The 15,345-nt window shown below is 42.0% G+C and overlaps 2 protein-coding genes across 2 annotated transcripts in view; one reads left to right on the forward strand and one right to left on the reverse strand.

Moving 5' to 3' along the window:
• si:ch73-40a17.3 (meprin A subunit beta) overlaps positions 1-6,247 on the forward strand; it is a 7,826-nt gene extending 1,579 nt beyond the window's left edge. Inside the window, exons 6-14 of the mRNA XM_034887259.1 lie at positions 1,298-1,415; positions 1,578-1,756; positions 2,351-2,569; positions 2,673-2,825; positions 3,452-3,667; positions 3,774-4,241; positions 4,343-4,522; positions 4,877-5,030; positions 5,822-6,247. Coding sequence (XP_034743150.1) covers positions 1,298-1,415; positions 1,578-1,756; positions 2,351-2,569; positions 2,673-2,825; positions 3,452-3,667; positions 3,774-4,241; positions 4,343-4,522; positions 4,877-5,030; positions 5,822-6,044 — 1,910 coding nt within the window. The 3' untranslated portion in view covers positions 6,045-6,247. The remainder of the gene's footprint in view (positions 1-1,297; positions 1,416-1,577; positions 1,757-2,350; positions 2,570-2,672; positions 2,826-3,451; positions 3,668-3,773; positions 4,242-4,342; positions 4,523-4,876; positions 5,031-5,821) is intronic.
• Positions 6,248-6,848: 601 nt separating this feature from the next.
• phlpp1 (PH domain and leucine rich repeat protein phosphatase 1) overlaps positions 6,849-15,345 on the reverse strand; it is a 48,105-nt gene continuing 39,608 nt past the window's right edge. Inside the window, exons 8-17 of the mRNA XM_034887258.1 lie at positions 14,962-15,022; positions 14,336-14,431; positions 13,542-13,697; positions 13,018-13,218; positions 11,350-11,512; positions 11,108-11,238; positions 10,666-10,779; positions 10,020-10,214; positions 9,633-9,861; positions 6,849-9,499 (exon numbers count right to left, since the gene is read on the reverse strand). Coding sequence (XP_034743149.1) covers positions 8,186-9,499; positions 9,633-9,861; positions 10,020-10,214; positions 10,666-10,779; positions 11,108-11,238; positions 11,350-11,512; positions 13,018-13,218; positions 13,542-13,697; positions 14,336-14,431; positions 14,962-15,022 — 2,660 coding nt within the window. The 3' untranslated portion in view covers positions 6,849-8,185. The remainder of the gene's footprint in view (positions 9,500-9,632; positions 9,862-10,019; positions 10,215-10,665; positions 10,780-11,107; positions 11,239-11,349; positions 11,513-13,017; positions 13,219-13,541; positions 13,698-14,335; positions 14,432-14,961; positions 15,023-15,345) is intronic.

Here is a 15,345-nt window from a genome sequence, read left to right on the forward strand (position 1 = left end):
CTGGGAAAACACTGAGACATTCACAAGGGGGCAGAAACGGGAAAACAAACCCAACAAAAACCCCAAACCACAACAGATTTTATTCCCTAAACATATATGTTATCTCAATTGTTTGAAAGGAAATATTTGTTAATAGATTATAAAGTACATTTTTATTTCAGAACTTTTTTTAAAACCCCATATAGGTCTCGAGTCAAACTTGACCCGAAGGATACGAGAGGGTCCCAAAATTGAAGACAATACAAGGGTTAAACCAAATACTACACAGACAGGAAATGTTAGGTGATTATGAATTGGGGAGAATTTAACAGCACTGGCAGCCAAGATGACATTTTACTGCTGTAAGTATTTAGTTAGCTACATGCAACAGCAGTGGCTTAAAAAAACACTCCAGTCCTGCCTACCTGGAGCAGATAATCAATCATAGAATGCAACACTTAGGCCCTGTTCACACGTACATGGTTATTTTAAAACAGAGACATTTCTCTTCATTTGTGCCCTTTGTATACACGCAAACGGATAATTCACCCCTTAAAACAAGTCTTTCAACCATCTCCAGCCAGAGTGGAGATTTCGGAACTATTCGTTTGCACGTTTGCATGTAAACTGAGACAAACAGAGATGTTGGCAGCCAAGGAAGTGAGGAAGAGAAGATAGAGGAAGACATCATGTCCTACTGGACATCGGGATGTAAATGTGATCAATGTCTCCCTGTTTATGTGCTTTAGTAATACTGTATGTCAGTTTGGTCATGCTATCAAAGCCTCTTTGAATCAAAACATTTGAAGTGATTTATTGCTGTTATTGCTATTTTAGGGATTCTGATTGGCTAATGAGGGCTTGACCTTCTTGTTACACTGCCATCTACAGGCTTTGTATGCTCTTAACGGCATTGACGGCATATATACACGGGTACGTGTAACTGGACACTTTTCTGAAATCTGACAAGTGTGCACAATGTTACTTTTGAAAACGGAGAGGTTAAAATGTCCGCTTATGAAAATAGCCGGCCACGTGTAAACGTAGCCTTAGCCAGAAGAGAAAAAAAACAGTTGGAAATGGGAACATTTTAGCTCTGGGGGATTTCTCTATAACACATATACCTCGTTACTTGAAGTTTTGACACGTTTTACAAGTAAATACAATATTATAACATTGTAGATATGACAGGAAATACAAAAAAGCATAATTTAATAGAGGCCTTGAATTTGCACTGCATTGCAATCAATCTTGAAAGGGGCTTTGGAAGTCAAATTGTATCCCCTTTAACAGAATTGATTTATCATCTCCTCTGCAGAGATCAACGCAAAAGGTGTAATTCTGAAGGCCTTTGAGCAGTACCGGCTCAAGACCTGCATCGATTTCAAGCCTTGGAGCGGAGAAGCAAACTACATTTCCATCTTCAAAGGGGACGGGTAAGGCAAAAATAACTTTTATTCTTTATGGCCTGTTTATATGGCAAGACAAGTTGTACATTCTCAAGGATCAGTGCATTACCTATGTTGTATTCTATACTTATACCACAAAAATCCTCAATTGGACGTTTATAAAAGCCTTGTTTTTTCTTTTTTCCAAAGCTGTTTCTCCTCCGTGGGAAACCGGCAAGTTGGGAAGCAGAGATTGTCAATAGGGAGCAACTGTGACCGTATTGCTACCATTGAACACGAGTTCCTTCATGCTCTGGGTTTCTGGCATGAACAGTCCAGAGCAGACCGCAACGATTATGTCAATATCATGTGGGACCGCATCTCAGAGGGTATGAATCTGTAACTGCTACACTGCCATTTGATTCTAATTATTATAAATTCTTCCCATGACCCCACATATGTATTATTCCTTCGTGACATGCCTAATTCATAGCCCATATTTTTATGTGTATAATTATACATCTTTAAGATGGAGAAAGAGTGTAAACTAGCTTTCATTTATGCTTTTTTTACACAGTGTACATTCCAATCAAATAAAAAATCACTACATTTCATGCAATGTTTGCTATGAGGTTTGAAATCTAGGACTTCACGCAGCAGTTGATTTATTGTTTGTTCGATAAACATTTGTTGCATTCCTGGCTGCATAATCTCAACAAGATAAGCAAAAAGATATTATCAGCATGTCAAGGCATCACATTAAGATCTTGCTTTGACCTACGCTCTTCAAATTGTAATTTAATGTCTGGTTAAAGTGCAGTTTCTTCAAGTCTTTAAACACGTGTTAGCTATTGATAAGCCATTTTGATTAATGATCCTACCAAACATCTCTGCAATCCAGGCCCAAATCTTTTGGAATGGAAAAAGACATTGTGAATTTGAATTAATCTGCCCTGACACCTTTATTCATGTCTGATCTACAGGTAAAGAACACAACTTTAACACTTACAACGACAACACCTCCAGCTCTTTGGGTGTGCCCTACGACTATGGCTCCATGATGCACTACAGTAAAAATGCCTTCCGTAATGGCACTGAGCCCACCATTGTCACCAAGATCCCTGCTTTCAGTGATGTCATTGGCCAGCGTATGGAGTTCAGTGACAGTGATCTGCTCAAGTTGCACCGCCTCTATAACTGCAGTAAGAGTCAACAAATGTTACTATGTGTAAAAGAAGTGTTGTGTCAATTATAGCAGTTCAAAGTCCTACACTTGTTTAAGGGTTTTTATGAAACGTCTTCTAGCCCAGGGCTCCACGTTCCTGGACTCATGTGACTTTGAACGTGAGAACATCTGTGGTATGATCCAGGGACAAGGGGATAAGGCAGACTGGGTCAGGGTTGCCAAAGCTGATGGAGGGCCCAACACGGACTACTCCAACATGGGCAAATGCACTGGTGAGAAATCTCTAGCAGGAACATATTGTACATGACATGTGGTGCAGATGCATAGCTCTGTGTTGAAGGATAAGTTCAAATTTTTTGCACGTTTTCCAAAAGGCTGACTTAAAATGATGCTCACATGCACATACATTGGAAAATGTTTTTGGTCACTGTCCCCATACTGTCTCTTTCCAATGTAGGTGGACAAAAATAGTCCTTGTTTTGTCTGGAACGTTTTCCAAAGTTCAACCAAAGCTAATATGAGTCTGTGTTAGACAAATCAAGTGGGTCTTTAAAGTATGAAATTCCACCTTTTGTGTTATTATCCCTCCACGACAGCTTAGCAAAAAACACAAAGAGGAAATTCCAAACTAAAAGACCCCAATTTTGGAAGATATATCTACTTGATTTGGTCAACTTAGACGGATGAAGCCTCGTTAAACTTTACCACTGAACTTTAAAATTTAAAACAAGGACTGGTTTTAGGCATGTGAGAGTTGTTTTTAAGATTGACTTTAAATTTACACTTATCTTTTAAATTTTGCTATAAGACAGATTGGCTTTTGTAACGGTCCCTCTTATCCACTGTGCAAAGTGCTAAGGTATTGACATTATTGATTAAATGAAATTTGGCTCTTTAGGCTCGGGATATTTCATGCACTTCAGCACCGGCACAGCCAACACTGGGGATATGGCTCTGCTGGAGAGCAGGCTCATATACCCCAAAAGAGGATACCAGTGTCTGCAGTTCTTCTACTACAACAGCGCCGGCCCCAGCGACTCACTGAAGATCCATGTCAGGGAATATGACATTGCTAACCCTAATGGAAAACTGCGCTATATAAAGACCATAGATGGTGACTGTTACTAAATTCTGCTTCTGCTCAACATGTTACAATTTTGCTTGTGAAATCTGGTCATCATGATCTTCGATTCAATAAATGCCAATTTTAACCTCAACAGGATCCCCTCAGGACCTGTGGCAACTGCACCACGTGAGTCTAGACGTCAAAACAAAATTCCGTGTTGTCTTTCAAGGGACCAAGGAGGGTTCTTGGAATTTGACAGGAGGACTGTCACTGGATGACATCAACCTTTCTGAGACTACTTGTCCAGAGTTTATATGGCGTGTAAAAAACTTCAGTCACATTATGGAAAACACCCCAACAAACACATCTATTTTCAGTCCCCCATTCACCTCCAAGGAGGGTTACGCCTTCCAAATGGAGCTGTACCCCAGCGGTAAGGCAGGCTCCCCTGGTGAGTTGTCGGCTTATGCTCATCTAGTGGCCCGTGAAGGAGACACAGGACAAACATGGCCATGCCCCTGGAAACAGATCACCATGATGCTGATGGACCAGCACCCACACATCCAAAATCGCATGTCCAACCAACGCAGTGTCACCACCAACCCCAACATGAAGGCAACAGGTGCAGTTACTTTCACTGTCAATGAGATTCAATTGGACTATTCTTTATGTAACTAACAAACCATGGAAATAATATATTAATAACAATGTCCTTTTAACCAGGCTCTGACAGATTTTTCTGGGACGACCCTCGCAAGGTGGGCGTTGAGGTCACAGACACAGATGGGTCCAAGTATTTCAGAGGGCCAGGCTCCGGCACTGCAGCTTATCTCAGCCACCTCAGAGCCAAGAGCAGGGATTTTATAAAGGGAGGGGACGCCATCTTTCTCCTCACCATGGATGGTAAAAGAACCAGAATACAGTATAAACTCAACACATTTTAACATAAAAAACATATGCTGTGTGTGCAATGATATTTAAGATAACAGGGAAGAAATTTGCCATTTATGTTATATTTTTTGTAAAACCACATCCATCCTGTCACACCAATTAAGCTATTTATTCATTAGTGTGGTACATACTCATCCCTGGCACTCATGCAAAACAGGATGTTTGTGGGATATTGTATACCAATGATGCAAGATTACATCTAACATCTCCAACATTAACATCTCCACTTGTCAGAAAAACACTACAACCACGCAATCCCGGCTGCTCCTTCACTTGGATCCAATTAACGGCTTTCTCTCTATTCAGATGTGTCTCATCTGACAGTGACCCAGCCTCTACCTTCCACAACCCAGCAGCCTGTCACCACTGCTGTCACCACTGCACCCATTAATGTCTGCCTCAACGTGCAATGTCTGAACAATGGAGTCTGCGTGGTGGATGAGGGGAAGGCTGCTTGCAGGTGAGCGCTTTTTGACTGCACTCACTTAACTGTGAATAAACAATCAGAGAGCCTTAAAGCTGTCAGACTCTTTACAATCAAAATAGAGCAATCTTCCAGCGATACCTTATTATTTAAATTGTTTGTAAAGGAATAGTTCAACATTATGGAAATTACTGTATGCTTATTTGCTATCTTGTGGAGTTAGATGAGAGGATTGATCCCACTCTCTTAACGCCCTTTCAGTATGAAGGTACAGCCAGCAGCATCTTAGCTTAGCAAAGAAACAGTGGCGAATCAGCTAGCCCAGCTCTTTGCAAAGAGGAAAAAATCCAACCTACCAGCACCTTCTACAGCCCGTCTGACACAGTATTGCTTGCTTGATTGCTTGGATTTCTTGTCCATGCACAGGTTTCTGCTACCTTTGGACTAAGGCTGTGTGATAGGGAGAAAAGTAAATTTGATATTTTTGACCAAATACCTAAATGTCAATATTGTGACAATATTGGTAGGGTTGACAATTGATGCTTTCACAAAATATATTTCACAATGAGAGTTTAGATAAATAACCATAAATAATGTTGATTAAATGACTGAGTGGTTACATAGAATTAAGTCTGTTAAGTTCAGAAAATTACATTACTTTACTGTAATGAAGCCTTTAAAACCAAGGTAAAAAAAACAACACTTACCATATTCCAATGTCCAAAATCTAAGAAGTACAGTCTCATATCACAATGTTGATCAAGATGGTTGGATCAAGTTTTCAGGTCTGATTTTTCTCTTGTCCTCTTTTTTTCTTTGGTTTTCAGGTGTGTGGTGGGGGGTGACTGGTGGTACTACGGGGACAGCTGTCAGCACAAAGGCTCCATCAGGGATAAAACCACCCTTGCACTGGCTTCTTCTCTGTCTGTACTGGGAGTAATGCTGCTGGTTACAGCAGTCAGCGTCATCTGTCTGAAGAAGAAATATAAGAAGCGTGCTAATAACAATAGCGTTGTCATGGAAAACATAAGTGCCATTCAGAAAGCGTAGTGGAAGACCCTGACGTTTCCAATGACTTGGTGAACAGAAGGAAACAGCAAAATAAAACAGACTTTAAGTAAAGTAAATTGATCGTTTTCTGTTCAGTGTTTTCAATAAATATCTTGTGGATCAGGCTTTGGATTTATAGATGCAAGGCTTTAAACTCCAGTGCAAGAAGGTAAAGAAATCACATTCTCTAGATCTTCAGTAGGAGGTCCTCAGAGACAAAGCAGGGGGGCCTCCAACTTATTAATTTTTGAAAGTTTTTTTTCCAAAAGTTAAAAAGTCTTAACAGGAATCAAACATGTTATTAGCAAATATAAATCCCCACTGCTTACCGGCCTATATGTAAGTAAGATAGTCACTATGGCTATCCACAGAGACAGTTAATCCTAAGAATTCACTCTTCCACATGCATGTTTAACAAAAAAACATGCCAACATTTACTAGGCTCTTTTCATAACTTAGTACACTATGCAAAAAATGTGTGAATAAAAGCTTTGGGCCTGCCTACACATTATTCCAGGCCCAATTTATTATGTAACTTTATTTTATACAATGTATGTAGTAGGGGTTCCCTGCTCTATCTCTCTGGTTAAGGTCTTGGTTAAGGGGTCCTTGTCTTAAAAACCGTTGCAGACCTCTGCTCCAGATCATACCCACTGAGTCTATTGTCCCATTATGATATTGCCCCCTGTTGGTCATTCAATGTAGAAACACTAGAGAAAAAAGAATACTATTGTAAATAAATTATTTATAAATTATGAGTTCTTATATGAATGTTTTCACATAAAAAATCCAATAGAGCATGACTTATATTCACAAATTTAAAATTTATTATACCAAAGACAGGAACATCTGTGTTGTCTCTTTTCCACGTGGATATATTTGTTTGTATTACTGAATTTGACACAGTCATGCCGGTGATAACAGTTACTGTAGGAGGGAAATGGGACTAATATTACGTGTGAGTGTCCATGTATGTGCGTTTGTGTGTATGTATGTGCGTGCATGCGAGTATGCATGCAAAGATCTGCCTATAAGTGTTCATTAGATACAGTGATGACTACAGGACATCACAATCAAACAAAGTGGAGCAACCCATGGCAACTTTATGTAGTTATATTGCATGGAAAGTTTGGTTTTCTGACCTGCAATTGCAGATATGTGTCTGTGTGTGGGTGTGTGTGTGTGCGTGTATGTGTGTGTGTGTATGTATGTGTCAGATTTGTGGGACACCTCCATAACAGCAAACTCTTGGTGAACCTCACGTCCTCCCCACCACTTATACCTTCACCGACATACAGGTACGTAGTTCCTTTAAAAGCATCAGTATACAACATTTCTTTTATTTACAATCATTGGAGAAAAAAAAATCACCATTTCTCTCAGAGAAGATTAGTAAAAGTGACTGAGTCACCATAAAGAGTATGCAACTCCTAGGAGTTAGTATTTAAAATTTCTACAAAAAATTTCTATGCCATTTTACAGGCCAAGAGCCATGATTTACTGAAGAAACACAGTATTTAAGTGCCCTATCTACAACAATTAAGTGTGGTAGTACTGGTGTACCATTCAACATAGTTCACTGATAATAAAAACATTATACTTCTCTGTTTTAAAAAGTCCTGTCAGCAACTTCACTGCTTTCACATTAAAAGATATGGTAAGTTCTTACAAAACAAACAAACAAACCATGGAATTGTTATCCATATTACCAAGTGTTGTGGCAAGCTAATGCTATTGCAAAAAGACTAGTGTTAATTACATACTCAGCTGGTTGTCTAATGTAAAAACAACGTTCCATAGTCTGTGAGAAGGGCACAACCATAGACACCAGTAGCTGTGTCCACAGCCTATTTAAGAGGGTTGAGTATCGTTAAAGGGCTCATTTGCTTGCTTTATCTCATGAGTTGCTGGGGTAGAAATGGGTGGATCACATTACAGTGCATGATTCTTCAATGACGAGGCTGTGTTGAGCTAGGAAGGCTGTTTAGAAAAAGTATGATCCAACTTTTTCATGTGCATTTTACAGCCTCATGTTTGTGTCCATACACGGAAAGTCAAACTGGTTAGGTCGATGGTACAGTAGGCTTCTGTGCATGCTGCAGCTGGGAGTGAGATGAGGCTGTAGTTGGTGGCGTTGTTGTTTAGAGAGGGGTATCATAGTAGTCTGTGGGTTGATCGTTCCCTGGTGGTTTCTGCTGTTTCTGCTGATGCTGCTTCATAATTTCCTTCACCTCCTCCTCCAGCTCAGGCGGGATGATGAACTGGTCATCTGGGTCGGGCTGGGCTGGAGCTGTGAAGTAACCTCCTGACTTCTTGGAGGGAGCGTCAGCAGCCACCTCAATAAGATTGTGACTCTTTTCCTGGCGTGCCACCGACCCATTGATCCTCCTCTTGCCTGCCAACTTCCCTCCATCCCCACCTCCAGCTCCCTGCCAAGACTCATCTCTCTCCAGACCATTCTCAGCCTCAACGAGGATCATGTCGGCCCCTTCCTCCAGGGGCTCTGGGGTGCATGGGGGTGGAGGAGGTGGTGGAAGAGTCAGCAGGGTATGTTCCTGGCTGGAAGATGAGGGTAAAAATGTTTGGGGTGACGAGGAGGAGGAGCACTCTGCTTTGAGGAAGTGGACATCCGCCTCTACTTCTACACGGCTCCCATTAGAGAAAACACCGGCGATGGGCTCCTCATCCTCGCTGTCCAGGCCGTTGTCAGACAGGGCACTGGAGAAGGTGGCACTAGACAGCTGCCTCTGGAAGGAGCCTGCTAAGCAGGCGGGATGAAGGGCACAGCAGCTGCGGGCAGAAGGCAGCTCTGAACCTGGGAACAGGTACTGGCAGGTCTGGGTGGTAGTGTGGGTCTGCTGGTTCTGTAGGGACAGCGGGTGGGCCTGATGGTGCAGGTGGAGGTGTGGATGGTGGGGCTGCTCCTGCAGCAGCACCAAGGAGCTCTGTGGTGGCTCATCAGATGAGGCTGTGGAGCCCACCTCGCTGCTCATCTCACTAGTACTGATCTCACTGCTGATTTCACTGCAGGAGGAAGGCGGCACAGGGAGGGAGCCATCTGAGGGCCGCTCCTTGATTGCAGAGGACGATGGGGGATAGGGGCCCAACCCGGGACTAGGAGGTGGGTGGGGAGGCTCAGAACAGCAGCAGGAGCAGCAGTCTTCACTCACACTGAGCTGGACCACAACAGCGCAGAGGCTATCTGTGCAGCCGTAGCCCTGCGCCAGCGTGCACAGCTTCTTAGCAGCAGCCAGGGCATCAGGGACATTCCTAACAGCCTCAACAGCCTCGGTGGGAGACACGGCATCCCACAGGCCTCGGCTACCCAGAATGAAGAACTCATCCTGGGGGGTGAGAGTGACTGTCTGCACGTATGGACAAGGAATGACAGATGGGTATAGAAAGGAGTAGCCCATAATTCGTGTAGAATCTGTCACGCCATTCACCTTGTTGTCCTGTGAAATAGAGCATAAACATCAATACAGTGTTCACGCAGTGCACATATAAAGTTAGATTTACATTATTGTAATTCACATTGATTACAAAGCATGTTTTTAAGAATGCTGGGTTGGTTTCAGGGATATCTACCTCAGTGATGATAGCCCTGTGCTGCCTAATCCTGCGGTATTCCTCCTCAAGCCCCACATTTTGAAGCAGTGATAGTGACAATGGCTTTCCATCACGGCACAGGATGGCCTGGCACTTGCCCACATTAGCAGCTGTGAGGGTGAAGCAGCCCCCGGGGTCGGTGGGGTCGTGGCGAATGTGACACAGAGCCGCTGAACCACCCAGTTTCTGCCCAGCAGTTCCCAGTTTTCTATGGTGGCAAAGAAAGAGGGGACAGAGTAAATATGTTAAATGTCTAGTCTCAATCAATCCTTTCTGAAGATTATAGTTTGCGCTAGCAACTAAATCGTATTATGAACGATTTGGAACAGAAGAGGACGGCTTGTAGAAATGCTTGTTGTCATGCACCTTTGCATGACGAGGAAGGTGTTGGTCATGTAATCTTCTTCGCTCTTGGTCTTGTGTAGTTCTTCCGCCAACACGTCATTCATCGTGCACTGCAACAGGTAGGGCACCTCCACATTCCTGTCCCCATCAAACACACCGTACAGGGCCTCAAGACTCCCGCAGAAACGGTTTACCGAGAGAGCTGCAACACACAGTCTAGACAAGAAAACAGAAGAAGGCCCAAACGTCATTGAGGCGTGTGCTCAGTGAGGAAAAAACGAGGGCTTCAAAACTCTTCTGTTCTCCAAATATACTCCAATTTACTCCACTCGCTCATAACCATGGAAACAATACCTTCTGTGATTCCTTTGACTGTACAGCAGGCTCTCAGACTCAATTATCACTTATATAAAAATTTGGAAATAATAATATATGAAATCGCTTGAATATCTTTTTTAGCGTTGAACTAGCAATTTAGCCCACATGAATATGTTTTGATGTGTTAGTTTACATGTTTCATATTTTTCAATAAGCACTACTTCCATATTTTCTTGGCTTGAGTCATCTGGCTTTAACAATGTGCATTCTCAAGAGGGTTGGATTAGTGATGCTTCACTGGACAACTGTGATGCTGGTGGTTTTTTCTCACTGACTGAATGAAACTCACTTATTCTTGACGCCCGAAGCCTCTGTGTAACCATGACTCCACACAGCAGGCCCGCCTGATGCCTCATTCGATGAAAAGGTTGGAGGCGGATCAATACGGAAGCAGCGGATATTACTGAAAAACATGAAATAGATGACATTTATTGGAAAGATACACAGTATTCTACTCAGCATATCTATATTGTAGTTTTTATCATAAACAGGTTAGATTAGGTCAGATAAAAGTATTGATGGTGGAAACTGGATCATTGAAATAGCAAGTACTATAATAGAAAGCAGTATCACAACACTTACATTTATACACACTGGCAGAGAAATTTTAAGCATGAAAAAAGGTATAAAATACTCGCAGTGCAAACTACATAGACACATTAACAGAACTACTGTACATGCAGAATTGCACTGTACTCCAAAAAGACCTACAGAGAAAAACAATGACATACTTGAGCTGCTCAAGGGTCTTGTGGTCCAGGTTGAGACGAGGGTTTCCCGTCAGGTCCAGCTCCTGAAGCTTGGGAGGTAGATTCTCTGGTAGCGTGATCTCACTCAGCTCATTACAGCTCAGATCCACACACTGATAGCAGAGGACAAGATACTTACGCACATGCAAATACAATTGGGGACTTATACATACACTGTACATAAAGAACCGCAGAGATGTTATTACATAATACCACTGTCTTACTTTCATCTCCATCAGCTGCATGACCTCAGGGAAGACCTCGATGGCGTTGGAGTGGGCGATGAGTGTGTGCATTCGCCGGCAATTCATGATGGTTGTGGGCACAGTCTTCAGCATGTTTCCGCTGAGGTCCACCTCCTCCAGCTCCTCCAACTTGGCCATTTTACTGGAGAATGAGGGGAAATCACTGACTCAACTCACGAGTACATAAAACAATGATTTGCATCCCAAATGTGCAGATTTGCACTTCATTTGAATTCATTCTTTAAATCCTTGTAGATTTAACCTATTGGGGGTTTTGGACTGTTGGTCAAAAAACTTGGACTCCTGAAAGTTGTGTGTTTATAGTCTAAATCTGAGAGTTTTAACCAGGGGTCCACAGAGGGGCCACATATTATTGGTAGTTTTAGTGTTTTTCAAAAAACTAAATTTCCTAAAGATGAATCCAACATATTATTAATAAATATCAATCGGCCTATTTGTGATAGGCTTACCGGCCAATAGGTAAGACAGCCATCCACAGACACAGTTCATCCTAAGGATTTACTATGCATGATTGAAAATCACACAAATCGTAAAGCATAATTTATGAACTCAAGCCAACAATTATTATTTTCATAGCTTAGTATTCTATGATTATAGACTTTAGGCCGCCCTACACATTATTCTAGGCCCAGTATAATATGCATCTTCATTTTATACAACATATGTAGTAGTGGGACCCTGCTCTGTCTCTTTTTCAGTTAGGGGGTCCTTGGCTTAAAAAACATTGAAGACCCATGGTATAAATGGATAAGAACTATATATGTGTCGGCTGTAAATTCCTAATTTATTAGTGTCTGTATATATCAGTATTGCTCTCCAAAATCCAGTATTGGTTGAGTTAAATAGCGAAAGATAAATAAGTAACGGAAATAACCGAGAGGATCTGGGCAAGCGACTGCCCAGGCCTGAGTATCGATTTTGACTGGCATGATGTATGGTCTAGCATTAGTATCATGCAATCCAGACCACCAGCAGAGCCACTACAATTTCCTTCATAGGACATTTCTCACCCCCGTCAAAATGCACCACATGAAAATAATTAACAGCCCTTTATGCACTTTCTACCCACTCAAGATACATAAATCTACATGATCTGGGAGTAGTTCTGGAACAATATTGTATCCAAAATATCCGCCATGATTAATTTTACTAAGGCTGTTACTATCAGTGTTTTGATTCTAAATGATCTGTCAGCCTTTTAGCTCTCTAAACCTCAAAAACATGTTATACTTGCTGGACTTACAGCTGCTAAGAAAATGATTGCAACCTGCTGGAAACCACCTTGTGTATTGTCTGTTCGTACATGGACCCTTTCCTTTCTGGATGTCATGTAAATGGAGCGCCGGGAAGGACTTCACGCGTGTGATTGGTCCCATGTCTTGTGTCTGTCTGTGTCTGTGTGTGTGTGTGTTTTTGTATGTGTTTGTGTATGTTTGTTTCTGTGTGTATTATTTTTAAGCTGGGGAGGTCACTCTTTCTGTTGTTTGTAATTGTTCTTAATATCTAACTAAAAAAATATTGATCACAGAAACCCCCCCAAAAATAACCGTTAGTTCCAGCTCTAATGTAAAACACAGGCGAGGCTGAAGGGAAGAGCTAATGACAAAGTGAATGTAAGTTCTTTACCTTGCCGGGAAGGTCTGGAGATGGTTGTAGGCCATGTGCAGAACACGAAGGTGTGTATGGCCCGTTAGCAAGGGAACACATTTATCCGTCAGCCGGTTGTTGGTCAGGTAGAGTTCCTGCAGGATGCTGTTGCTCTCCTCGGATAAGCTGGATGGTGGCAGGTGCTCCAGCTTATTGGCAGACGCATTTAAGCTTCGTAAGCTGCAAGTCAAAATTAAAGTACAGACTCATTTTTGTGCTCCTTCAGACAAGGACATAAAACATAGCGCTGAGTCACTTTAATAACACACTTTTACATGGATACTTACTTCTATAACCGCCCCATTAAAACTTCCCCCCTCTACCATCTGTGTCCTGGTTGGATGTTTTTCATTTGCCCTTGGATATCTTGTCCTTGATTAAAATCCTTTGCATAATTTCTGTCCTTCATCTTAATATACCTGCATTTTGTTCCTACACTTGATCGTTTCTGGTGCGTTAGCTGATAAAAAAACAAATCACTTCCAGCTTATAATTAAAGCTACCTGTCAGATTTGAGGAACAGGTTGCAGGGCAGCTCCACCAGTTGGTTGTGCTGTACATCCAAAACCTCCAGCAGAGGGCGCTCCACTCTTTCAGGCAGCTTCTGCAACTGGTTGTGTCCTGCGCTCAGCTTTCTCAGACTGTTGCTGCATAACAACCTGCGACATAAAGGATATAAAGATTTGGTCAGTACTAGAACATTAAGCATAAACATTTAGACTCTTATGAACCTACAGTGGGTGTATAAATAGATAGATAGATAGATAGAACGATATATAGATATATAGATAGATGGTAACGTGGTTGCTGAGCGGATGACAAAATGATTTTTGGCTTGTGAGCGATTAGACTGTAACTGAATTAGGCTGATACCGTTATAGAAATGAGGATAGTGCACTAGGAGACGGAAGGTGAGGATGAGGATGTGAAAAAGGAAAATAGCAGCGCCTCTAGTGGAACCCGCAGCTGAAATTCATCATCCTGACACTTATTGGGTCAAAAACAAATCTGCAGACAATGAGAGGACCAGAGGAAGAAAGAGAAGCAGAGGGATGAAGGTTAGCAGAGGCAATAGGAGGAAGAGAGAAGTTGAGGAAGCAAGCTGCATCTGACCTTCTAAAAGGCTATATAAAGAGGAAGAGAATGGACAGGGGCTGCAGAGGTTACAGGCTATCTGTGTGATTAATGAGGCTCTATGGGGGATAGATGACCGGCCGGCAAAGGGCAGGGAGAGTAACGCAGCGCTGTACTCCATTTACAGGCTACAACGGACACATTTGCTGGGAGAGAGACTCACCGCGCCGGGAGCTCAGTGATGAGGTTGTGGCTCATGTCCAAAACTTCCAGTTTCTTAGCTTCACACAGCCAGTCTGGCAACGACTCCATATGGTTCCTACAGGGGGAGAGGGGGTGATTATGATGATAAATTCATGTAAAGCGAGACACCTTACATGGACTATAACGTACTGGGATACTGCATGTACTTCCCAACAGTGCTGTTCAAGAAAAAACTTCAGTTCTGCTTAAACGTTGGCTATTTTTCTCTCCATATTTTGGAAAATGGAGAGATAATATTTTTGGAAGTATATGAAGTCTCAGGTGTTTTGTGTTTGGTTGGGTTTCAGGCAAAAAAATGCAATAATAATCACTTAAAAAAATCAATAATAAATAATGAATAATGTATCAATAATTTCAGATAAATTCAGCAATTCAAATTATAGTAGAGTTCTCTTTCTATGCCTTCCTTTTTGACCATAAGGAGCTTACAGTATCTTTCAGTATCAGGGCGGACACAGATAAAAAGTGACAGCCATCTAACATCTTCTCATTTACACGGAGCAATTACTGCTCATCAATATTATTCACAATTAGAGCTGCATTCCTTTTGTGTGTGTTTGTGTGTACATCTGGGATTTTTCTCACCTCGAGATGTCCATGTAAGTAAGATTGGAGGGCACAGGACTAACATCCAGTTGCCGTAGCTCTGTAGGGAGAAATCCAAACACATTAACCTCCAGCAAGGACAGACTTTTACAAAAGCGGGTAGATTGAGCATTTGGGATCGGGTGGGGGGGTGATGACAAATTAGAAAAGGATGATGGAAGGAGACAATGAGACTTCAACACTGATAAGAAAAATGAATGCATGTAGAGAGAGGAGCATGGGGTGAAATACGGTTATAAAGGAGGAGAAAGCAGTGACATCCGCCAGGTGAGATATGAGCTATTTTGATTTGATTTCAGTTAAGGTGATGTGAGAGGAAGGAGGATCTGTCTTTTCTAACCACACATGAAGTCCTGCATGCCA

The sequence above is a fragment of the Etheostoma cragini genome, chromosome 12 (assembly GCF_013103735.1).
Source record: "Etheostoma cragini isolate CJK2018 chromosome 12, CSU_Ecrag_1.0, whole genome shotgun sequence".
NCBI classification, from domain to species: Eukaryota; Metazoa; Chordata; class Actinopteri; order Perciformes; family Percidae; genus Etheostoma; species Etheostoma cragini.